The sequence below is a fragment of the Lepidothrix coronata genome, unplaced genomic scaffold (genome assembly GCF_001604755.1).
Source record: "Lepidothrix coronata isolate B3197 unplaced genomic scaffold, Lepidothrix_coronata-1.0 Scaffold19, whole genome shotgun sequence".
Lineage (NCBI taxonomy): Eukaryota > Metazoa > Chordata > Aves > Passeriformes > Pipridae > Lepidothrix > Lepidothrix coronata.
The window spans coordinates 3,512,764-3,538,274 of record NW_016690199.1 but is presented as its reverse complement, the minus strand read 5'-3'; the positions used below and the strand labels follow the sequence as shown (position 1 = coordinate 3,538,274).

Here is a 25,511-nt window from a genome sequence, read left to right as displayed (position 1 = left end):
GTTTCAGCATGCCACTGGGACATTGAAGAGATGAACAACTACAGGCTGCACCAAAATGCCAATAGGGTACCTGTAGCATTTACTGTTCCCACTAGAAGTTACTATCACATAATGTTATTGAGATGGGATATCTAGACACTGAGATATTTTTCTTCCCATCTTCCATGTAGTGGGTCCCCTCCTTCTGTCTTTTTTCTGCCACTGGTCATAACCCATATAGCAGAAGACACTGAGATTCAGAACATTATTGTAATTTTAAATTCTGCTTTGTTTTGTTCTGTTTTTCTTCCAGCACTTGACACAACTAATGTCATGGTCAAAAAGCAAATATTTGAGCTCCTGGCTGCACTGTGCATTTACTCATCAGATGGCCATGCTTTGGCTCTGGATGCCTTGGACCATTACAAGGCAAGTGTTGGGTTGGAGCAGGAGGTATGGATCAGCTCTGATCCATGCAGAAAAGGGTGGGAATGAAGTTTATTTTGCATCATTTTAGTAAAAGAAGCAGAAATTTATAAGGTGAAAACTGTAGGAAATTTGTCCTGGTCAGCATAAGTCTAGGGTGCTGGTCTGTGACTTGTCTGGATGGATGACTGCCAACCACAATGTGCTTTCTGGCAGCAAAAGCACCACCAGATCAGCAAAATAAATGGTGCCACATTCACAGGTTTCACTGCCCAAGTGCACAGGTATATGCATCAGTTATCAGAAACCATGAAGGGATCCAAGAGATGTTTCACTGACTTTCTCTGCCAACCGGAGCCTGCTCCATAATGGAGGAGTGCTGCTTTTACCTGTGTCTTCCTGTCCTGTCAACAGTGGGATAAACTGGTGTTTTAAGGTGCTAATTCCATCTGAGAGCCTGTACCACAGTGATAGACATTTATGTCTATATAGACTATACTTGTCATAGAATCATAGAATCAGCTGGGTTGGAAGGGACCTCCGAGATCATCAAGTCCAACCCTTGATCCACTACTGCTGCGGTTGCTAGACCATGGCACTGATGCCACATCCAGTCTCTTCTTAAAAACCTCCAGGGACGGAGAATCCACCATTTCCCTGGGCAGCCCATTCCAATGTCTGATTACCCTCTCTGTAAAGAAATTCTTTCTAATATCTAACCTAAACCTCCCCTGGCACAGCTTAAGGCCATGCCCTCTTGTCTTGACCCTGCCCTCTTGTCATAATATCACCTGTGTTATTAACAGAGTGTGAAGAACCAGCAGTATCGATTCAGCATCATAATGAATGAGCTCTCCAACACAGACAACGTGCCATACATGGTGACACTGCTGAGTGCTATCAATGCCATCATACTGGGGAAAGAAGAGCTAAGAACAAGGACACAAATCAGAAATGAATTCATAGGTAAGCATGTTTGTTGCACCTAACTTTCTCTGGAGAAAGTCAGTTATCAAGCAGTTTTTATTTCAGATATATCCACAAGGTGCCTGAACAGGTCTGGGGAGCAAAACTGCAAATACTAATTTCCCTCTTTCTTTTGACCTCTATTCTCAATAACCTTTCTGTCACCAGATTTTTTTAACTTTGCTGCTTTCCCATAGCTTTGATTTTTTCTGGAATCCCAGCAACACTATATCACTTGAGCTTCTTCAGAACAGTTCTATAACCAACCATCTTATATGGCCACATTTCCATATGTTGCAACTCCTTGTAACAGTTGATGAGGTTTCTTCACTCTGTGTCTACTCGGTTGAGCCACAGAAGCTGCCCCATGACTCAGAAATTCTTTCCAGCTGTTTGAATCCTGGGATCCTAGTTACCATTGTTGAGATACACCTCACATAATGGGAGCATCTGAGCTGGTGAGCCTGGGCTCTGTTTCTTTCTGTGGAGAGCAAGGGACATTGGACCATGACTGATTTTAGATATCTAATCTGGACTCATGTCCCAGAAGTGCCTGTGTCCTCAGTAACTCCATGGGAATTGTGGTTCACACAGTTGCTGCAGATCTGTATTGAGGTGTCTCATCATTAAGCAGATGACCCTACCCACTTTGATAGATCCATATGAAGATATTTTCGCTTTTTTCTCTCTGCAAAACATATTTATAAGCATAACATTATATAAAGATCATAAGAAATCAGTACCAAATGGGTCATAATGCAAATATATCTTTTTTTTTTTTTTTGTGGTTCTTCCAGGGCTTCAGCTGTTGGATGTTTTAGACAAGCTAAGGTAAGGATCACTGGTTACATTTATTTTATAAGTGAGATTCATGGTCAGGTATCTGTGAAAATTTAATACTTATAAACCTTCAGTTGTGTGAAGTGCAGTGCACCTGGTGGAGTGGACCACTCTTGTGTGCACCCCTTACAGGGGGACCAAAGGCATTCAGCCAGTGTTAAGATGCTCTTGCCAGCCACAGTGTCACAGGGACAGCTGTTGGCACAGATGGCACAGACAGAGGCTCTGGGCACAGATGGAGTAGCAATGTCCTCACTGAGGCTGTGTTCCAGACTGAGCCTGGAGCAATGCTGTGGGCTCACTGAGCAGCTCACTGTATTCAAAACCACTTCGCTGCTGCTGTTGGTCCCAGAAGCATCCAGCTAAAACAATTTACTAGTGCATATCTGGGCATAATTTAAAAATTATGTTCTGTCAGAAACATCCGTGATAAATTCTAAAATGCGTTTTAAGTGAGTTGCAGTTATCCATGTAACTCGAATTGCTCCATCCAACACCATAAAAATCAGGGAAGAGAAGACCTTTCAACAGTGCAGCAGGGGTAGAGTTCTTACACAGAGTGACTTCAAGAGTGTTGAAAAAGTTAGTTTTAGAGTATCTGGGATTTTTTTAATCCAATTTTGAGTAACAGAGAAGGAAGTTTTTCAAACAGAAACGTCACTGGAATATTTTCAATTTGTCTTGACTTTAAAAAAGAAGAAAGAAGGTGGCCCAGTTTCAAAAAGGTGGGAATGCCACTCTGTTGTTACAGCTCCAAGGAGAATTCCATAGCAAGCATACACTGGGCCAGGTTATGCCATGAAAAGTCCCATTCATTTGTATATGTTGCCTGTAGGAAGAGGTATATTCAGTTCAAGAAAGGATGCACTGATGGCATCTGATCCTTTATATATAAGGCACAGTTGGGTGCTTCGAATGCTGACTGGCTGAGTCTGAGAGGCAAAGAGATAAAAACCATTTTTTGTTAAACAAAAACAATCATCTGAAAATTAGTGAAGGGCTCTCCAGTGAAAATGAGTCCTGTAATATTGCAGAGACATCGAAGAGGAGGATCTGCTTATCCAGTGTGATACATTTGAGGAGTTCAAGGTAGAAGATGATGAGGAATTATTAAAGATGTGTGATGGCATAAACATGAATGATCATCATGAGGTCTTTTCATCTCTCTTCAATAAAGTAAGTAGGCCCTCCCATGGGGTGCAAAGTCACACAATGGCAAAGTTAACCCACTTTGCTTGGAACCAGCCTTGCTGTGATGGAAAGCTGCCCTGTCTTCCAGGTGAGCCGCTCTCCAGTCTCCATCCAGCTGCTGTCCATCCTTCAGAGCCTGTTGCATTTGGAACCATCTCATCAGTCCAGCCTCCTGCTGTGGGAGTCCTTGGATGCTGTAGTGAACAGAGCCCTTTTGCTTGCAAATGACAGTAAGAATGACATATCCATCCAGCTTTGCACATTCCTCTTGTTTTACCTTATCTCACCCACAGCCCACAGAAGTCATTCCCAAATAATCTGGAAATAATCTGTGGGACTTGGTATGAGCTGAACAGAAGCTGGTTCAAAGCTACACCTCCTGTATAGGGTCAAGTCTTGATATGAAGCTCCATCCATGTGGGATGGCCATGTTTAGGAGTGGGCTTCAGATTCACAGTCTTGCTTTCATGGTTAATCCCTGAGCTTTGGGTCATGGGAGTCATTGGGAATCTGTCCTCATTGGCATGCTGCCACTGGCACTGGCTTGTCTTGCTGGCAGGCTTTTTCAAAACAGTGTTTGTGGGCTGGGAGCATGGGAAGGAAATTGCCTGGAAGCCAAAAGTGTAATTGTGTAAAGTGACACCACGGAGTGGGCTCCGTGGCTCCAGATCTGCTGCTTGGTGAGGGTTGAATAGGACGAACCAGCTTTGGAGCTCCATTCCCTTCTCTGACCCTGACTCCTTTCTCTAGTTCAAGGGAACACAGTTGAAGAAGTCATGGAGAGGCTGCTGTCTACCAAGAAACATCCAAACAAGCAAAAGCGAGCTGAGAACCGGCTGTCTGGGAGTGCAGCTGGAGGCGCCCAGGGTGAGCCAGAACCATGTGCACGTGCAGCTCGGAGTCCAGTGGGGTCATCAAACCCCTCCAAGGCACCGACAACGTCCTCAGGGCCACTTGCCAATGAAAAGAAGATCTCATCCTGCCAGTTCACGGGCTGCTCTGCTTTGCCAGAGATGTCTAACCCTCCACACAACACTGGTTCCACCCCGGCACCTCCACCCCCACCACCTCCACCCCCACCCTCTGGCACAGCAGCCATGAACCCCACATCCCTGATGACGAATACACCTCCAGCCCCTCCACTCCCTGGCGTCCCTCCACCCCCACCCCCACTGCCTGGCGTGGAGGGTATTCCCCCTCCTCCTCCACCATTGCCTGGAATGGTGGGCATCCCTCCACCCCCACCCCCACTGCCTGGCATGGTGGGCATCCCTCCACCCCCACCCCCATTGCCTGGCATGGGTGGTATCCCACCTCCTCCACCACCATTGCCTGGCATGGTGGGCATCCCTCCACCCCCACCCCCATTGCCTGGCACGGGTGGTATCCCACCTCCTCCACCACCATTGCCTGGCACGGGTGGTATCCCACCTCCTCCACCACCATTGCCTGGCATGGGTGGTATCCCTCCCCCTCCCCCTCCATTGCCTGGCATGGGTGGCATTCCACCCCCTCCACCCCTCCTGCCTGGCATGGCAGGAGATCACATAGAAGCTGTGGTGGCCTCCCAGTTCAGCTGCCCTCTTGGCATGGGCCGACCTCCCCGCAAGGCAGTGAAGACACCAACGCTGAGAATGAAGAAGCTGAACTGGCAGAAGCTGCCCTCCAACGTGGTGAGAGGTGGGTGGCATAAAGTCACAGCTGCTGTAGGGGTGACCCAGGGGAAGAAACACTATCTTTGAGTTTGTCAAATGTGGTTGACTCCATTTAGATACAGAACTTTCCTGATTTCCTTTACTTTTGACCTGCAGAGCTTAAGTAAATAAAAGTAGCATGAAACTACTAGTATAATACAGTAACCATTCCAACTAAATCAGTACTTTGGGATAGCTTGTTTATAACTAAAATAGTTGGAAATTAAAAGAAAAGAAAGGCAGATGGGAATATTTTCCTAATCCACCATGACATGCCTTAGGCCTTAGTCCTCGACAGGCTCTGATCTGAGTTCCCCAAACTTTCATTCCCCACTTCGTCTATACTTGTATCTTGGAATATTAAAGTCACGAGTAAGAGTGCATTTGAGGATCACATCACATATCTCTTGATTTTTGGGTTACATTTCCCTCTCCTAGTGGATCCAAAGAGGAGCATGAAATGTGAGAAGAAGCCAGGACAAGCAATGTCAGCTTTGTCTTATACAAGCAAGGCATCCAGTGCATAGAAGTAGGCAAAGGTGAAATCTAAATAAGCCATGTTTTCAATCACAAGAGCAGTAAATTATTGGGATTATTTCAGTAGAGACTTCCAGAGGCATGTTAGGGTGCTGATTGTTTTTTAAATAGATTTTAAGAAAGTACAGTGGAAATTCATTCAAGCAGTCCCATAGCCAGCATTATACAAGAAAGCTCAATTATAAAATGATAAATGGAGAAGGTCAGAGTCAGAAAATGTCCAGGTTGTGCCCAGTCCCTCAGTTAGCATGCAAGGAAGCAAAAATAACATCAGCCAGGGGACTAAAAAAGAAATGTCCAAGCTCTCTCTTATGCTGACCCAGTTTGCCCACCCTGAAGGAAAATGCAGTTGTACAGAGAGGGGTGGGGCTGTACAGCCTCTGTGCGCCCAGTGCTGCCTGCCCTTACCAGCACATCTTGGGGTAAAGCACCAAGTTGAATTGCCCTTCAGGCCCTTTGGATCCCACGTGTGGGAATTGCCCCTCCTCAATAATGACCAGCAGTAAATACGCCCCTTCTTATTTCATTCATCTTCTGAGGAGTGTCCCTTCTAGCAACTCACTTTGCCCCGAGAGCCAGGAGTTTTCAGCTGTCCCTGTAGCCAGTCTGAACACTTTGTCTCTTTTTCAGAGGGTCACTCGATGTGGGCTTCGGTGAGCAGCAGCAGTGAGGAAACTATAGAGCCCAACTACACCAGCATAGAGCAGCTGTTTTGCTTTCCACAACCAACCCCCAAGGAGAAGACAGTCACCCCAGTGAAGGCAGAGCCAAAGGAGGTGAGGAGGTCCCACTCGTTCTTTTGAGTAAAGATCACTGCAGACAGCTCATCTAACGCGAGATATCTTCTTTTTCTTTAATGAAGATCACATTTTTGGACTCCAAGAAAAGTCTCAATTTGAACATATTTTTGAAGCAATTTAAATGGTAAGATATGGCCAGTTTTCGTGACAGTTGACAAAACTTTGAGCACGTTTTGTGGTACCTGGAAGGACCTGGAAGGTCCTCACGAAATCTGTTCTAGCCAATGGGCTTTGGTGGTCCATGTTACTGAGTCATCTGAACATTCCCCTGCTGGTCCTACACTGCCTTTAAAATACTGAGTTTAGAGGTTTAGTTATGTTTTTACATACAACATCCCCATATGTTGGCAAAGGCATTACATCTCCATGTTACAGATAAAGTTGTGGCACAGATTCTTAGGGTGACTTGGGCTGTGAGGTGCATTTGGAAGTCAAATTCCTCCTCAAAACAGGTCCAATGGAAAAGTTAAGAATTAAATTTTCTCTTAAGATAAAAAAGTACCCAGAGACAAGATATGAGTTGCAGGATTCATCTCTGGCCTGGAGTCATTTGACCAGGGCCAGAAGCAAAATTTGGGTCATAGCAGGGATCCAGATCCAGATTCTAATTTAATTGTGGGGAGGTATCTTTCCTTTTGGATTATTGCGACTCTCACTAGGGAAAGCACAGAGTGCTTGCACAGATAAAAGTCTTGGTAGTGTGTGATAGTGGAAGAGTGGTCTTTGAGTGATGGCTGCCTCTGCTCCTCCCTCCTGCAGCTCCAATGAAGAGGTGACTGCCATGATCCAGAACGGGGACCGGACCAAGTTCGACGTTGAGGTTCTGAAGCAGTTGCTGAAGCTGCTTCCTGAAAAGCATGAGGTCAGGAGGAAAATGGTACCCTTACCAAAGGTTCACAAAGCTGAACACACAGTGCAGTCCTGCAGTCTTAATTCTTTATTTCCCATTAGATAGAAAACCTGAAGGCCTTCAAAGAAGAGAAATCGAAGCTAGCAAACGCAGATCAGTTTTATCTTCTCCTCCTTCAGATTCCCAGGTAAGGATGTTGGTCATGAACTTCAGCCCAATCTTTTTCTTGGTTTACCTCTGGGAAGTTTAATTCTGTTTATAGGAGCCTGACAGACCAACACTGATGGGTATAACTGGTGGATTCCCTCTTCCACCTTAGAGCTGTCCCTTTCCCTGTTAGCCTTAGATGGAGGGCTCTTCCTGCTCCAGCACCTCCTCTCCCTCTGAAGTAGCAGAAGCTGATCCAGACACAAGGTCAGATCTGCCCGAGGAGGCTCCATAACTTACTGAAAGGCAGTGCCAAATGCAGTGCCAAGCAGGGGGAGCCCACCTCTCACACAGTGGTCAGTCTTCTCTTTGCTGATCACAGTGTGTCAGCAGAACCTACATCCCCACTGGCCCTCAGGGTGAGAGGCAGCCCTTTGCCTCCCTCCACAAGCCACAGACAGTGGTTTGATGTGGATGTGGTGGGCAGCAATGCTGTGGGCTGGCACGGACTTGCTGGTGGTGTGGGAAGAGGGCTGCTCTGGTGGCCAAGATCCCAGTTCCTTTACACTGTGAATCAATCTCCATCCTCAGCTATCAGCTGCGCATTGAGTGTATGCTGATCTGTGAAGAGACCACCGTCGTGCTGGACATGATTCAACCCAAAGCTGAAGCCATCCGGAAAGCCTGCGAAGGTAAGTGACCTGAGCTTATTTCTGGATCTGATTTATGACAGGAAGCTTTAATTAATCCCCACCCAAACTCCCCTGGAGCACTGCACTGTTAACCCCAAAACTGCCCTGGAGCTCTGCAATATTACTACCCAATCCCCAAAGAACTCCCCTATGCTCCATTCACTGGTTTGTTGCAGCACATGAGGTCCAGCTGTAGGTATCTCCAGTGATGGTCAAGGCCTTTAACAGAACCAAAGATCATTTTCCCTTACCCTCAGCCCTCTTTTTCTGCAGCAGATGTATTCCTCTGAAACAATGGTGAAGCGCTGGAAACTCATCAGCCCTTTCAAAGGAGCTGAATTTAGACAGCAGAGCTGGCCCCATTGCAGCTAATTCATCCATCCAGCATTATTTGCCAAGTTAAGACCTTCATACAGCAATTTTCTCTGCTGCCAGAAAAGTCCACCCCAAACTTCCCCCAGAAAGTAGTGGTGCTTTAATATTTCCCTGCCTACAAATGGAACCAGAAGAATAAGCTTGTTATTTTGGGTTATAAAACTGCTGATGCTCAAATTTGGTTAGTACACAGGGAGATTAGGCAATAGGTTTTGGCTTCCTATGACAGAAACCTCTGGTCCCACTCCACTGAGAGCAGGATGCTCTTCTTGGCACTGTCAAGTGTTACCTGTCCTACAGAGCCGGTTCCGCCAACTCCTGCTGTGGGTTTCTCCAGCTGGCATTACAGCTGCTTGCTGGGATAAATTGAAGCTCTCCCAAAAAGTGTCTTCCCAGCAGCCCAGTTGTCCTTTTGGAGCTGTTCTTGACTCAAAGCTGAGTGCTTCAGAGAGCACACCACTGCAGCACCCTTTCATAAGAGCGAGGACAGGGACTGTACCCTTCATGCCCAGATGATAATCACCTCCACCATGCAAGACCGAGAACAGGGTGAGAGTGTCTGGTTTTAGCAGCTGGCAGATAATCACAGGGCTGTCAGAACTGACTTTACTGCACAGCTGAATGAAGTTGGCAGGATTAAATTTGCAGCCCAGTTACCCTCACCCACACTGGGGCACTTTCAAGGAAGTGAGTTGAAGTTGAAGGTGAGTTGAAGCCTGTAAGTGAGGAGGGTTCAACTCCAGGTTATTTGCTGTTAGGAATGAGAGACCAGATTGAAGATAGAAACATAAGTCAACAGAAGTTTGTACAACTTGTGGAACTGAATCTATTTAAACCAGTTTCTCTGCAGGTTGTGCCATTGGGCTGCAAAGCTGAAATACCAGATTTGATTTGGTGGAATTCAGAATCCCAATTTCAGTTTAGGAAACATTCTGGTGTAACAGAAGCTTTTACTTAAAAGTCCTTTATGTTTTTCAGATCTTCTGACCAGTCATCGCCTGCCGCTCTTTTGTCAGCTGATTCTCAAAGTTGGAAACTTCCTGAACTATGTAAGGGCTTATTTTGTCTTGCCCTTGCCCATTACAGTCTGTGATTGATCTCCTTTAGGGTTGTAATTTGGGTGGACACAAGTTACATGTGCTTTCTTTCTCTCTTGTAGGGGAGTCACACAGGCGATGCCGATGGGTTTAAGATCAGCACTTTGCTCAAACTAACAGAAACTAAAGCAAACCAGACCCGCATCACGCTGCTCCACCATATTCTAGAGGTACCACTACCAAGTCCTGCACAATAGGGAAGAGGGAGGGTTTTATTGTGGATGAACCATTTCTCCTACTCTACTTCCAGTTAATGCCACATGCTCATACTCATACCCTCCCCGGCTACCCACAGAGTGTCACAAGTCAGGAGTGTTTGAATCACTTTGGCTGGGGGAGGTTGCTTGTTGTCACTACTCAGGAATCTCCTTATTTTAAGACTTGCTCTGCTTCCCTCCATAATCTTTCCCTACAATGTCTGGAACTTCCTTTTTCATATTTGTGCAATCTGCACAACAGCAGCTGCAAACCACAGAGCGTGTGACTACCAAAGCTGTCCTGGCTGCTCTGTACCCATTCAGCCTTTCTGCCTTTCCATGGCCTCTCCCTTTTCCACCAGATTATGCCCGAGCTTTTCATGCTATTTCCTAAGCCCCTGTGGCTTTCTTACTCCCTGCAATGCTGTTTTTACCTTTTTTCTGAATGCTCTGCTCTGCCACTTTCATTCATCAAGGTCCCTCTGTTCTGTTGTGCATGTTCAAGCACCACTTTAGCTGGGAGTAGCTTCAGCAAGGACAGCTGAGAAAGTAAAGAATGCAAATAAGATTCAAGGCCTTTTAGTACCCTCCTGAGACTGTAGGAAGTGTCGGACTGCATCAAAGTCCTGCCTCCTCCCATCCTCAAGAGTAGGTGTCTCAAAAAAGGGCAAAAGAAGAGCTTAGCTTTGCTTTGAACTATGAGTATTTCTCAGGGTTCAGTGCTCTTGTATGTTTTTATAGCCCAGAGAGATGCTTCTCCTCTCCAAATGTGCAAACTACAGACAGCTGGGCAGCAGCAGGTCATGGCACAGTCATCCTTCCTGGACACTTCTGGCTGTGTTCCTTCCCCCCAGCTTCCCCTCAGCTCCTGCCACACAGCAAATAACTCTTCTTTCTCTCTTCCTCTTCAGGAAGTAGAAAACAGCCACAAGGACCTACTGGAACTGCCAAAGGATCTTGAATATGTTTCAAAAGCAGCAGGGTAAAATTGTGTGTCACTTCCTTTGAATTAAAAACAAAAATAAATCGCATGAACATCAACAATATACCAGAAATTAGGACACACACAGCTGGCATAGCATATTAACAAGATGGCATCTTATATAGTTTGAACCAAAAGATTTGGTTGATGAATGTTGAAAGCCCTTTAATATATAATAATTCTACTACAGCTGGCAACACTTAGGGCTGAAATTTGCAGAGCATTCAGTTAAAGCTGCCTTCCAGACCCTTCCAAAATATGCACTGCCTTTGTGGTGGCAGGAGCTTGTGAAGGCCAGCTACCCAGAAGCATTTCTGAAGTGTCTTCAGCCAGGGAAAGTGAGCTAATGCTGAGCTCACTTAGGTGATAACAGGTGGACTGTTATCACTCCAGGTGGATAACAGTTTTGTGAACAGGTGGACTTTTTTTGGCCTTCATCTATCCAATACACAAAGTTTTAGGTAGACCTGACAGCCTTTCCATAAGGTCTGTGGAAGGAAGCTGTTTTCTGCAAGCTTGGACTGTACAGAGAGTTCAGAGCTCAGGTTTTAGTTCAGTGAAGTGGTGGGAAGCAGAGGGACATCCAAACCATGAGCTCAGACTTGCCCACTCTTTGGTCAGCACAAGATGCTGGAGTGTCAATTAACAGTGGGGTTCTGTATGATTTCAGAATTAATCTTGATATTATACGCACGGAGTCTGGTACCAATTTAAAGAAGTTGCTGGAGCTTCAGCGGAAAGTCTTGTCATCAAATGATGATGTGAAACAACAGTATGAGAAGCCAATCCAGGTCAGTAATGGAGCTCACTTAGGTCTCCCTCATTACGCACTCAGAAGCTGCGCGTGGTACATTTGCAGCTGAGGAGGCTCAAGACAGGAGGGAAAATATTGCCACAAGACATGCTCTCAGATGTGGAAATAGGCTGCAATGCCACACAAACCATTGTTGTGCAGTTGCTAGCTCCACTCCAAAACTACATACCTTTGGTGAGGCCATTTCTTGAGGTGTATGTCCCAGCTGCTCTCTCCATGCTTTTGTGTAACTCCTCACTTTAAGTGAAGATGTTCACCTGCTGTGGGGATCACCAGAGTAAAGCCCTTTGCTCAGGATTAAGCTCTGCATGGAGCTTTACGTGTCTTGCTCAAGCCATCCCTTTAAACTGGCACAGGATGGTTGCCAGGAGAAAAGATCATCTGCAAGTCTTCATTTCTTCCTACCTGCTTCCAATAAGCTCTGCTTCAGTTAAAAGCCAGAGTCCTGCTCCAAGCTCTTATATCCTTTCTCTGTAAGTGCACTTCGCTCCTTGTCCTCTGGATGGTGTTTTACTGTGTGTGTTTAATGCATTTCAGGATAGCATCGATGCCTCCAAAAAGCTGGAAGAAGAATTTGAAACCATTGAAAGGAAGAGAGAAGAACTTGCAAATTATCTCTGTGAAGACCCAAGCAAGTTGTCCTTAGAGGACATATTTAGCATCATGAAGACCTTCAGAGATCTCTTCATCCGAGCTCTGAAGGTTGGAATGATGCTGAGCATCCCTAGTACTGGCACATCCTCCACTTCAATAGGCAGGGATGGGATGGGCACTGGAATCTGGTGGGGGGAAGATGCTAGTTATGGGCTCCTCCTTTTGGCACTTGGCATGAGGCACCCAGTGAAGCGCTGTCTTAACCCTTCTCCACTGCATCCTCGTGCAGGGGTGGTGCTCCTGACCTGACCCCTCTCACCCTCTTGGCAAGACAGCCCTTATTCCCAATGCCCATTATATTTATTGCACAGGATAAGGCCAGAATTTTTCCTACTTCATCTATAGATCTTCTTTCTCTTCATCAGCTTCTAGCAGACATTTAGCCAACCTTCTCATGCCCCTGTTACCTCACTGCAGGAAAACAAGGACAGAAAGGAGCAAGCTGCCAAAGCAGAGAAGAGGAAAAAACAGCTGGAAGAGGAAGAGGGGAAGAGACAAAAGGGAGAAAATGGAAAAGTCAGTGAGTATCTGAAATGGCTTCAAAAAAAGAGATATGGAGCCAAAGGAGCTCTTTGCTGGTCCTGCTTTAATGGACCAGTAGTGATAATCTATTTTGTGGGTTTCCAGGTGCCAGCTGACTAAAGGCTTTTAGGTGTCTTAGAGCCATAGCTAAGAATTGACTTTCCACAGTTGCAGCTGGGCAGAGAAGTTAATTTTAGGTTTGCTGACTGAACAGCAGAATAAAAAAAAAACACCACAAATTAAAACATTTCAGTTAACTTTTTCAGTTTCTAAACATAACTTTTGAATACCAAATCTAACAAGAAATTTGTCTTCTCCTCCAAAATCCTTGTACACACTTGAATAATTTCTCTTTATCACAGACTACTGATGTCCCAAAAATCTCGCATATAACTTATAACTTTCATCTCTGGATGAAAGCAAAAGACTGCAAAATATGATTGGAAGAAGCTGAGAGGATAGAAAAATCAAAAGTATTTTCCCTCCAAAAAAAAAAGGTCCCCCACCAACATGGATAAGAAACAGGGCATATTTCAAGGTTGTAGCACAACCAGGGACACATCTGGGCAGAGCTGGTACCACTGGTGCCAGCCTGTAGCACTGAAACTTTGGAGTAAATGCCTTTTCTTCAGCTCGTACACACTGTTGTGAGGTTACAGAGCATGAGCTGCTCCCAGGCCTGATATTGGTGCCTTGCTCTTGCCCAGTGGTTGCTTGTACTGGGACAGCAGTACCCACCCCATAGGCAGATTTAACACTCATCTCTCTCTCTCTCCCAGTTAAGAAGGGTTTGGGGAAGCAGGACGAGGTGTGTGTCATCGATGCACTGCTGGCCGACATCAGGAAAGGGTTCACACTGAGAAAGACAAAGAACAGGCACGAGTCGGATGCAATTCCTAAACCCTTGTCTGAGGAGAGCCCGGAGGAAAGCCAGTCTGGTAAGGGCACAGACCTGACTGTACTGCTGCTATTCATTCCCACCTGCCTCTGAGCCTGAGCCAAGCAAGCACCAGCAAGAAGCCTCTGCGTTTGCATTTGGGGCATTTTATTTAAGAAAGCTTTGCAGCCAGTGCTGAGGAGAAGAGGAGCAGAGAGCCTTGAGCTGTTGCCAGACAGACCTGTTCCAGTATTAGCAGGAAGTTGGAGCAGTATGGCCTTGCACCTGTGCTGATAAACCCTCTGAGATGCTTGACCCACATGTCAGCCACAGCACCATGCTGATGGGGCACTGGTGTTATCCCCACACAAGTCCACTCCGTGCTGTTAAGTCTCAGTAGCACAGTGTGTCACTGCCTTGGAGTCTGCTGCACCCCATCTTAGTCTATGCTTGGGAATCTGAAGAAGCCCTTAAGAAAAGATTAGAAACCCTATTTGCAGAAGCACCCAAGTTCTTCAGGTGCTTGTGAGGAGACAGCCCGTGGGTTTAGCTTTTTCTTTGGTCTCTTGACCTCAGTGTCAGTGCACACTAGGTAAGTCCAAGGCCATTGGTCTACCATAGAGCCCATGGCTTTCCTAGATCTGTTCTGCAAGGGCAGGATTAGACTGATTAATGGGCATCTCTGAAGTCCTCACACAGCCAAGCCAACAGTCCAACCTGGTTCAGGACCTTACAGGTTCTCTCTTCCTGCCATAGACCTTCAGGCCTCCTTGCAAGTCCAGGAGCTTCCATGGAAATCAGTCAGTTGGCAGCAAAACACACCTGCTGAAAACAAAGCGGGGGCTTTGCTGAGCTGGAGCCTTGTAGTCCAGCCAGGGTGACCATGTGGGTATAAGGCGGGGAGAGGTACAGGGAGGATAAACTAGTGCTGCCTCTGCATAGCTGCTTTAGGGTCAGTGCTCCCTCTGCAGGCAGCTGCTCACCTGTAACCTCTCCCAGTGGCAGAAGCATCTTGGTTGATCCATGGTGCAACTCTGCAGCTGTGACTGATTGCATGTTTTTTGTTTAAAGGAAAGAGCATTAAGGATCCACAAGCAGCAGGGAAGCAGATCAATGATGAGACCAAACAAAACAAGGATGGTCATCCCTCAGAAAGCACTCCCCCCTCAGCCACTGCCCTGACGGAGATAGGCGGAGGTGTTACAGATGCTTCACCTTCAAACCAGGTGTTACCTAAAAACAACGCTGGAGGAAGTTTGCCATTGGAGTCCCAGACCGAAAGCCCATCTGTGAGCTTGGTGGAAGCTGATGGGGCTGGTCAGCTCATGCCTGGCACTGGGATGGAGCAGACAGACAACTGGGCAAGCCTCCAGCCGAGCACAAAGGGCAGCTCCCTTGCCTTCTCTTTGGCTGACACAGGCTCAAGGATAAGCTTTGTGAGCAGCAGTTCAGCCACTGCTCTGAGAGACCAGCTCAGCTGGACTAATGGGTCCCTCTCAGAAGGCCAGGACAAGGAATGCCCATCTGATGGCTCAGAGAGCTACAGGCTGGCACAGGAGCCAGAACCCCAGCTGAGCAAGACCAGGACGGACCCCGGCAGCGCTCAGTCTGCTCCCTGCAATGAGGCTCATCAGGCAGAGTCAAAAGAGATGACAAAAGAAAATGAAGACCCTGGTACAGACTCGCTGTTGGACACCTCTCAGGAGAAGTCCTTCTCAGAGGAGCCAGCCACTGACTCCTCTTGTTCGGCAACACTTACTCCAGAGCAAACTCACACCGACAGGGAAAAGCAGAGGCCACCTGGGAAACGGAAGAAGAAGAAGAGGCACAGCAAAAGCTACTCAGGTAGCCTATGTCATAAATAGCCCTTGGGAACTGACTTAAGTGTGGGAGCCCTCCTCATATTTGTATATAGCTGTTCCTCCCTACTTCAAGGCCCAATGCCACCTGCCTCTAGAGCCACACTGTTTCACAGAGCTTATTATTTTTTTAAACCTGAAAAACCCAAGCATAGTTCATTCGGGTGACATTTATAAGTAGTTTATAAACGGGTAATGATGAATCAATAATTAAAAAGCCCATTACACATACACGCAGTAAGGATGGCAATAAGCACATCTGTCAAGTGTGCTAAAGACAGCTACAAGGCATGGTTATGTGCAAACAAGAGCTCCATTAGGCTCCAGAGCAGTGATTAAGAGCAGTTAATACTCGGTACTTAATCAGTGATCACCCCCTCTGAACTACTTATAAACACATAAAGGCAGCAACATCAGTGCTGCCGTGGGGTTGTTTGGTTTTTCCCCTGCTAAGCCTCCTTGAAAGAGCACTTTGCCTGACAGCCTGCCCCAGGGGTACTTTAGGTAGCTCCTAAACATCAGGCCCTCAAACCATTACTGCAGGGTGAGGGGAAAAAGTCATTAAAAAAGAGCATCTTGCTGATGCTTCTGCCCCCGAATTGGGCTGCCCTGCTGGTGTCAGGAGAGGGTTCGGCTGCTGGAGCCACACAGGTCTCCACCTCACAGCAGAAGTCCACACCCAGTCCAAAAGCTGGGAAGAATGTCCCAATCCTTTAGACTCTGCTGAGCTGAAGCCACCTTTGGGTGGCTAATTAATCCCAAATTAGAGGTGACTCATAGGGAAGACGTGGGTCTGTCAGCCTTTAGAAAGATACAATATACTGTCCAAAACCTGTTTTCTGCAAGATCCTGGGGTCAAAAAAATGGGCAGGAAAGTGGGAAAGTATCTTTTTATCAGCGTTTAATGTTTTTCCTTCCAAGGAAAATGGAAGAGAAAGGAAAGGAGGGTTTGAGCATCCATTTCTGAGAAAGACAGCATGGGTTGATCAGCGACCACAGAGGGACTTACCCTTTTAATGCAGCATGCCCCAAGGCTGTAGTTATTTACCTTTCTAAACCTGCCTCTTTCCCCTAGTTAAAAACAAGCCACAAAAGAGAAGTGGTTTCCTAGAACAGTGGTATCCAAACTTGCTTCCCAGGAGGCAGGAGCTGCAGCAATGGGAGCATCCCATGCTCCCAGACCTGGTGATGTTTTCCTGACACCTGAAATTAGTACTTCTAGCTTAAGAACTGACCCTATCCTGCAAAAGCTACAGGGTTCCCTGGGGCATCCAGGGATGGCATCAGAGGGGTTGGAACCAGATTATCTTTAAGGTCCCTCGCAACACAAACCATTCAATGATTCCATGTTCCTGGGAACGTCTCTGCTATTAGACAGCGTTTTCATCATCAAAAGTTCCCTGTTGTTACCTTTGCCTTGCCATGATCAGATATATTTAGTGTCTCTCTTTTGTTTAAAAGCAGAGGTTGAGAGTGATACTGGAGATAATAAAACAAAAAAAGGTTGTGTGACACAATGAGGTATGTAAACTCACAAAGGTGTTTTTGTGTGAACTAACCACAGCACTGGGACTTCACAGACCTAATCAGTATTCAGCATATCAGCTAAGCTTTTTGTCTTTGTGTCTAATCACGAATACATGTGAAATAAATTTGTTACTCTGATTTTTACTCTCCAGGGTGTTGATCTTGCGTTGAGTGGAGTCAGTGCTGACCTCCCTTCAACACAAGATCACAGCCCCCATGTTCATCCTCTGTGTCAGCAGCAGCCAAACTGCCTTTCCCTGCAAATAATTAAAAGTCTAGAATAATTATTCTAACCAAATAATCAAACTTCACATGATGAACAAAGTCCTTGCTTTGATCCCATTATTTTCTCAAAAACTGTAAAAATGCAATTTCAGTACCTACCTCCAGCAAAGAATGGTTGGTTTGCTTGTGGGTAACCACTTTCTGTAACACCATTTAAATATGGGTATCTGGAAAAGGGGATAAACACTGGACTCAGGAACAAGTACTTGTTGGGGCAAGATACCAGCTCCCACTCAAAGCTAATTTCGACTCCAGAGTTGCACACAAGTTCCCTGCATCCTCCACTGATGCTGGCAACATATCGTTGCCCCTCAAAAGCAGTTTCAGGATGAGACTCTCCCTTGCAAAACTTTGTCTGTTTTTACAGCAAGTGGAAAGAAAAGCAAGAAAAAGAAACAACCAAAACACCCACTGTACTGAAATTGCATAGTTATGCGTTGCCCTTTCCATGCTGATGAGCATCTCTTATGAACTAAATCAATATTGTCAAATTGCTCTTTGTCTCATTTCCTCAAAGGAATGTATTTATTCTCCAGCATGCCCAGTTCCCTGGGGCTGGGAGCCCAGCTGGGAGCCTTGCTCCCACACAGCCCATCAGCCCCAGCCCCTGGGATGGCAGAACAGAGGAATCTGTGCAGGATTTCCCCACAGGACTGCTTTTGTTCCTGCACCTGGATTATCATTTCTAGCAGAAGAAAATGGGATACGCGTTGGGTAGTTACAGTCCTGACTACTCCTGCCCTCCTCTTGGCCCTTTCTGTGCAGTACCACAGGATCACATTAAGTGGAAGTAGCTCTGTGGGTTTAAAAATCCTAAGGAAGATTTGCTGCAGGAGCAGAAAATAGTAGCAGTGAAGCATAGGTGGGAAGTACATCAGGACCAGTGATCGTGCTGCACTGGGAGGGCAGCTGGAACTGTGAGTTAAGCTTATTAATACATATTATAATTATATGTCTTAATACATAATACAAATTATGTATCTTTTCAAGCTCTGGGGTTCCAGCATGCAGGCTTAAAAACATAGTCTTTGAAAAATTAAAAAAAAAAAAAGAAAAAGAAGAAAAAAACACAGACAGCTTTGCTTTGTCCTTAAGAAGACATAGGAATGCAACACAGAGGAAGGCTTGGACAAACAGTGCCTTTATGAAGTGGCCAAGTGAGGCAGGAGTTTCAATGCATCCTTGGAATGCAGTACCTGGCATCACACCAGGAGCATCTACATGGGCTTCAATGCCAAGAGGGCAGAAATGAGCTGCACCTTGAAATCTACAATTCTCTTTTTCCACTCCTCCTATCTCTATGTCACACAGCAAGGTCAGCAGGAAAAAAAAAAAACATTTGCTTCTCTTTGTCTCCCACCACAGTGCTTCCTCTCCCAAATGCAGATCAGGTCCATCCCTCTTCATATGACAGACTCAGCAAGCCTGGAGTGCTCCCATTCAATCTTTTTGACTAGGATGTTCCACCTGACTTTTTTAATTTTATTCTATGTTTTGGCACAAGCACACCTGATCTGTTCAAGTCACCATCTTGGTACAAGATATTGCAGATATTGAGTTCTGGCCTCACCTTGACTATATCTTGTTATGCAGAAATTTCTGTGGTAATGTTGATGTTCCTTAAATGTCAGCTTTTTCACCCAAAGATTAGTATCCCACATTATCTTCGTATTCCTGAAAGAAACGGTTTAGTTGGTTTTCCTCTGAAATCAACATACAGGTGGGTATACTGTGTTTTTGTGCACACTGGTAACATCTGAACTCATTTCCAACCAAATTCAGAAAGAGCTGGAAGAAGGACCATTTAACAAAGGTGATAGTCAAACAGAACAGAGACTGTAACAATGCCTGAACTCAGGAGAGCTGCTGTTTAAGTTTCCTTGCTTAGACTCTAGAGAATTCCTACTGACAAATGCTCGTCTGTTTGTGTAGCTTCCCTATTCCTCTCCTCCCATCTGTATGTTACTCGGAAAAGTTAGGAGAAAGAAAAGCCTTGAAAACATAAGTCCATAAGCAACTGGGCTTTGGCAATTTCCCTGCTCACAAATCTACTTGATTTATTCCCTAGAAGATAAAAGAAAAACCAAATCAGGAGCACAGGCCAGCACTCAGAGACCACAGCTTGGTGAGGAGGGAGGGAAGGGGCAGAAGGGCAGCTTTGACATGCACATGGCACAGCAGCACATCAACCCTTGCAAAGAGACAGAAGTGTTTGAGAGTCAAGGTTTTTCTTTAATTTGAGAGTAACCTCCCATTCTGCAGACCCAGTATCGTCTGTGGGCAGTTTTTAAATGGACCACGAGGATGTCATCGAGCTAATGCTCATCCTCCTGTTTGGCCTTTGCCTTCATGTCTGCCATTAGAAATGGTATTTGGTTTGGTTATGGAGTAAGACAGGCTCTTAAAAGTGTCAGTGTGCTGCCCTAGCCTTCTGACAGTCCTGCTAAATCCTCTGGATTTAGTAAGTTCAGCAATTTAATATCTAGAAAGATATATGTTGTTGGACTGAACTAGCACCCAGTTTAAAAGCAAAGTTGCCCAAATTCTTGAGCATTAGGATTGGTTCTGGAAACATGAGGTTTTTATTAAATACATAAAACTCTACCTGTTTTTAGGTCATCTGAAGAACAGATGAAACTGGTTTCCCTAGTAGTGCCCCGTTAGATACACATGCATGCAAAAACACACTTCTGTTCATAGTTCCAAATAATTTGCATTTCCCCCTCCTGCTGCAGGTGTCACAGCAAGGCAGAAGGTATAAGAGGGACCAAGTGAACCACTCTCATGCCCCTGGAGTGCTGCCAGCTTGTCAGAAATGAGGTTCTGCATCGATGAAATGCCACCATGGACACCTTCTGCCCCACCTAGATGCACCACTTCTCCTCCTGCAGCCTTTCCCTCCCCTCCCGAGGACCTAAAGAGCCTCCTCAGAGACTTTGGACCCCTCAGCCCATGCCTTACACCAGGCATCTGGGAAATGGGGGACAGTTCTGCACATGGCAGCAGTGAAAGGGTCAGACCTGTCATCCACCATCCTGGAAGCTGAGTCTTTCAACCTGCTCTTAGGCCAAACTCTTCTTGAAATGACAGCTGAGTGTGGCCTAAGAACAGACTGCAGTGTTTAGCCCTCAGAGAAACGTTAAAAATAGCAGTGCCTCAACTAAATTAAGGGTATAAATTAAGCAGTGGCTGTACCACCACAGGTGGAAGTGTGATAACTCCCTCCTCTCATCGCCCACTGACGATTTATATTGGATCAGGTCCAAGACCCAGATGAGACAAATGTATTTTTACTCTGTCATTTAAAGCAAGGGAAATCAGTTACAGGGAGAAAAAAAAACATGTAAAAGAAAAAAGATATGTTTTAGTAGGCATATGGCCATATAAACAGTGTCTGGTTCCTACATGATACTTATGTGCAATTAAGTTGAAGCACGTCAGTAGTCTTAAGTAGTCTTGTCACACACGCTGATGTGTCCATCAACTTTTGGAGAACCAGGGGCCTAGTTTCTCTTATTAAAGCAACAGGAAAATGTTTTCCAGAGTGCTCTGCCAGACACATTTTCAGCTTATCCCTTAGTAAATCTCTGGGTTTGACTTCTGTTGTCAGCTGCTTGCACTCAAGAGTCTATGTCCAAACTGCAGAACGTTTTGAATCATGTTACTTTGGCTTTAAAACTGGGACTGTGCAGTATTGTGTTTTCAAAATACAGAGCTTTATTTCTCAAGTTTTGTAATAACACTGTATCATAGTTTTGTACATATCTGTCCATTTTAAATGATCTATGTTTGTTGAACTATAGTGTGATTCTGTGCTGAAACATGAATCAAGTGGAAGAGCTCGGTACATTTCAGAACTATTCTTTTATATTGCAACTCACAGTGGCTAGACTAATGTGCAGGCTTTGCTCAATAGGACTTGTAATGTCCTTGTAACGCTGGAAACTTAGAAATGAAACCAAGAATTAAATGACTGATTTGCTTTAACCAAAGCATCGCTATGAGCATACTGAGAATTGGTCAACAAAAGCAGAGATGAATTGGGAGCAGACACATGGGCAGATTCAGTGCAGGAGAACCTGCAGAGCGGCACAGCCCCATTGCAGCAGAAAACCCACTCCTGCTGGCAGAAACAGGCATACTCCCACTATTCCCTGTAGAACCATGGCACTCACTCCAGGTTTGACTTGCAGGATTGTCTCCATCACATTTACACATTTCCACTTTTTTCCCCTCTTTCCCAGTCTCAGAGCACATCACTCAAGCATCATCTTTTTGCTCTTCAATCTAGCTCCTCTGCTCTCAGACTAGACCCCAGGCTACAAAAATCTGAGTATGAAATGCATTTTCCCAGCAGCTTTGCAACCTGCAGGTTTCCACCAAGAGCCTGCAGCCCAGGCTAGCAGTGCACAGCCAGCCTCCTCCTCACCACCCCACTGGTTTATCAACAGGAACAACATCATTTGGAGATGCAGGACTGGGGAACAAACAGATTTTTGTGTAACAAACAGGTTTTTTAGTCTATGTAACAACACAGGTTTTCTGTGTTACCTAGGGAACCTTGCCTGCTGATGGACTCAAAAGCTGCTTGCTTCAGATGCTGCAGCATGTGTCCATTTCTCCACCTGGATCTTTCAGCTTCCCCCACCCATTTCCACTCAGAGAGAGCTACTCATTTCCACAGCCAGTTTTTATTGCTCTGTGTTCTTACCTTGGCCTTCAAAGACAGAATGTTTGGCATTATTTTCCCACTGCTTTTAAAAGTTTACAGAGAAATGGGTACTTTTGAGCCACTGGAGGCTCTTTGTTCAACAGTCATCTGTGAAAACTATATTAAATTATCTATTCAGTCACATCCCAATAAGCAGACTTAAGCACAGTATTTATAATTTATTACTCCAGAGCAGCTCTGCTTCCATTACAGTGGTTATTTAAGAAAAGCAGGGGAACAGAATCAGAGCAGGCCAAAGACTGATGCTCAACTGAGATGTGCAGTTTTACTCCATTTGTGAGCTTGAAATAAAGCTCATAATCCTGAAGATTTTTCAGTGGTTGCAAGGCCAAATTAATTGCCCATAAAAGAAAAAATCACTCATAGCTACTTTAACAGGACTGTGGTCATTTAAGCCAACAGTGAGTTTGGACCTCAAAAAAGAATTCTTGTGGTATATTACAACAACTGCACATGGACTCTAGTACATAAACCAGGCTGTGACCACCACAAGCTTCTTGCTGCCAAATAAATGCATATTCCTTAATTAAGCATTGGCTATGAGATAAAATGAAAGTATGAGAGGAATCAACAAAAGTCTTTTCCAAGTATTTGACATCAAAAATGAGATATGTTTAATGAGATGGATTTTCAGTGTTAGTTTTTGGGGACTTTAGGTGGTTCATTTGTTGTTTTTTTTATTTCAATACTGAAAATATTTCAAAGTTTAGAATAAAATAAGTACTTGATGAGTTTCCTTTCTCTGGTGGGGATGGAGAAGACCTGTGATTCACAAGAATTTGTACATCTAAGTCCTATATTTTCTACACAGGATACAGAACACCTAAGCATGTAGTTCTTCTATATAGTTAGTAATAATTACTAGTTGTTTTGCTCTTCTGCCAGCTCGCTCAGCGCTCTCAGGTGGATCCTATCCGGCCCCATAGACTTGTGAGTGTCTAAGTGGTGCAGCAGGTCACTAACTAATTACTCCTGGATTGCAGGGGTGTGTTCTGCTCTCTGTCCCTGTCTACCTGATTGCCCTGAAGATAACCAGTCTTACTGTTAAAAGACTGAGGCAAAGAAGGCATTGAGTACTTCAGCACTTTCCTCATCCATGGTGACATTGTTCCCCTCCACATCTTATAAAGGGTGCAGTTTTTCCTTGGCCCTCTCTTGTTGATGTATTTATAAAAAGACTTTTTTATTATTTTTCACAGCAGTATAGCCAGATTGAGTTCTAGCTGAGCTTTTACCTTTCTAATTTTCTCTCTACATGACATCACCATCTCTGGAAGTGTTTAAGAAAGGATTCAGTGTGACACTTAGTGCTATGGTTTAGCTGACACGGTGTTTGGTCAAAGGGTGGACTCAATGATCTTGGAGGTCTTCTCCAACCTTAATGATTCTGTGAAACAGAGACATATAAATGGAGCACCACCACAGCATTGGACTGTACTTAGAGCATGGCTGAATTTTCAAAGCTATGCCAGTATCTTTTGGGTTGAGCATACCATTTAGTCCTCTCCTACGTTCTGTAGAGCAGAGGGGGCTGAGAAACACTCTCTGTTCCAGTTAGAAAGAGAGAAGATAAATTTAAATAAAAGAAAAATGCATAAGTTTCATCAAAAGTAACCAGTTTTCATTCTGTATAAACATCAAGCCTGGATCTACGGCTTCATATTTCTGGTCAACCAAGTGCAACATACAAATTTACCAATGCTAAACATTAGCACTGTACAAACCCTAGCTCGCTCTGTCTGTGTGGTAACAGTCATGGCCACGAAATATGGGTGAACGTGTTAGTCCACATAACGCATCTGAAAGCAAATACAGTCATGAAACAGCTCCATCACAAACCACGTTTTGTTTGGTCACCTCACAACCAAGCTGTGGGCAGGATGTGATAAACAGCTTTCCCGTGTCTAGAAGCGTAACTACAGAGGGTTAAAAATGGGGCAGAGATAGTGACAGGACCTCTCTAGATGTTCACGATTGCTGCATAGTGACAATCTTGCAAAATAACCACATGATTTGCAGGATTTGCAATGGAAATTAGGTCCATAGTACAGCAAAAGGTCTCCAAGTCCTTAGTTCAGAGCAGGTACCAGACCTTAAATTAGCAGCGGAGATTTTGATCACTGGAAGTTATTCAACATATTCAGCACTGTGAGTAACTCACCCCTTCATCCGTGCTGTGCTGGCACTTAATTCACATTAGGGACTCTCTAATGCTCACTTTGGTGCAGCATAAACAGCTCCTGCAAGAACTGTGTGTGACAATTCATAGAGCCAGATGTCGGTAGGAATTAGCAGGAGCCCTGCGCTTCCTTAATGGAGACTTTAAGCAGGCTCAGTTTGCATTACTCAAAGTCAGAAGACAAGAATCACTCTGTGGCAGTCAGCACCTATCAAGTCAGTTTAGATACATGCCCAGCCTGTCAAAGTAGGGTTTTTTTTCTAGGATCATCAGTCCTCACTGATGACACCTACATTACAGTTATGGTTGATTTGCCCTGCTCTGGGCATGCAGAACTTGATGTGTTTGTTTAGTACTTATGCAGCTTCATACAGCATAATCTGCTATGAGTTTACTCATGAATTGGTGACAATTAATTACCAAATCCATCAGTCAGAACAGATGGAGAAAGAGGAGAAGCAGAGGCAGCACATGCAAAAAGGGTAATAGCTCTACAAAGTCTGGGTTCTTTCAAACCTTTGAAACCCACTACTCAATTTTGTAACCCAAATGAAACCCCCACTAGCACACAAAGGAGTGATCCTTTGAGACCAACAGGTTTTTCCATACATTTCACCACGTTTTTTAATCTCCATTCTTTCAGGTTTTCACAGCTCAAGGTTTTCGCAGACCGTACCAGCAGTCTACAAATCCATCCTGAACCCACAAATGTAGTGGGTTTCTGTGGGTGGGTTTTGGTAGCGGGGGGCGGGGGGGAGGGGGCGGGGGGGAGGGCTACAAGAGTGGCTTCTGTTAGAAGCTTCCCCTCTCCCATGGAGCCAATGCCAGCCGGCTCCAGGATGGACTTCCTGCCACTGGCCAAGGCGAGGCAATTAGGAGTGATAGTAATGCCTCTGTGATAACATATTTAGGAAAAGAAGGTTGTTGCACAGAAAGAATTCCAGCCAAGGAAAAGCAGAGTGAGAACAACAAAGTAGACCCCAAGGTCAGTGCAGAAGGAGGGGTAGGAGGTGCTCCAAGCACCGGAGCTGTGGCCCTGCAGCCCCTGGTGCAGACCATGGTGGAGCAGCTGTGCCCCTGCAGCCCATGGGGGAGCCCATGCTGGAACAGGTGGATGCAGGAAGGAGATTGTGACCCCATGGGAGGCCCAGGATGGATCAGGGTCCTGCTGGAGACCTGCAGCCCATGGAGAGGGAAGCCCGTGCTGGAGCAGGTTTTTCCCGGGTAGGACTTGTGGCCCCTGTGGGGGACCCACGTCGGTACAGCTCATTTGTGAAGGACTGTGCCCC

At 45.4% G+C, this 25,511-nt stretch overlaps 1 protein-coding gene across 7 annotated transcripts in view; it reads left to right on the top strand.

Annotated features, from left to right (window-relative positions):
• INF2 (inverted formin, FH2 and WH2 domain containing) overlaps nt 1-21,298 on the top strand; it is a 42,347-nt gene extending 21,049 nt beyond the window's left edge. For 4 of the 7 annotated variants that reach the window (XM_017807638.1, XM_017807640.1, XM_017807637.1 and 1 more), the window contains exons 3-23: nt 293-408; nt 1,212-1,371; nt 2,169-2,202; nt 3,246-3,387; nt 3,491-3,632; nt 4,153-5,082; nt 6,264-6,409; nt 6,496-6,557; nt 7,193-7,295; nt 7,385-7,470; nt 8,022-8,122; nt 9,476-9,546; nt 9,657-9,764; nt 10,703-10,773; nt 11,444-11,564; nt 12,125-12,289; nt 12,659-12,761; nt 13,543-13,701; nt 14,712-15,485; nt 16,961-17,020; nt 20,047-21,298. In XM_017807638.1, the coding sequence (XP_017663127.1) occupies nt 293-408; nt 1,212-1,371; nt 2,169-2,202; nt 3,246-3,387; nt 3,491-3,632; nt 4,153-5,082; nt 6,264-6,409; nt 6,496-6,557; nt 7,193-7,295; nt 7,385-7,470; nt 8,022-8,122; nt 9,476-9,546; nt 9,657-9,764; nt 10,703-10,773; nt 11,444-11,564; nt 12,125-12,289; nt 12,659-12,761; nt 13,543-13,701; nt 14,712-15,485; nt 16,961-17,019 (3,653 nt within the window). In that variant the 3' untranslated portion in view covers nt 17,020; nt 20,047-21,298. Of the gene's footprint in view, nt 1-292; nt 409-1,211; nt 1,372-2,168; nt 2,207-3,245; nt 3,388-3,490; nt 3,633-4,152; nt 5,083-6,263; nt 6,410-6,495; nt 6,558-7,192; nt 7,296-7,384; nt 7,471-8,021; nt 8,123-9,475; nt 9,547-9,656; nt 9,765-10,702; nt 10,774-11,443; nt 11,565-12,124; nt 12,290-12,658; nt 12,762-13,542; nt 13,702-14,711; nt 15,486-16,960; nt 17,021-20,046 lie in introns of those variants that run through there. The other 3 variants (XM_017807641.1, XM_017807643.1, XM_017807644.1) reach the window with 3 other exon arrangements.
• The last annotated feature ends 4,213 nt before the right edge of the window (nt 21,299-25,511 follow it).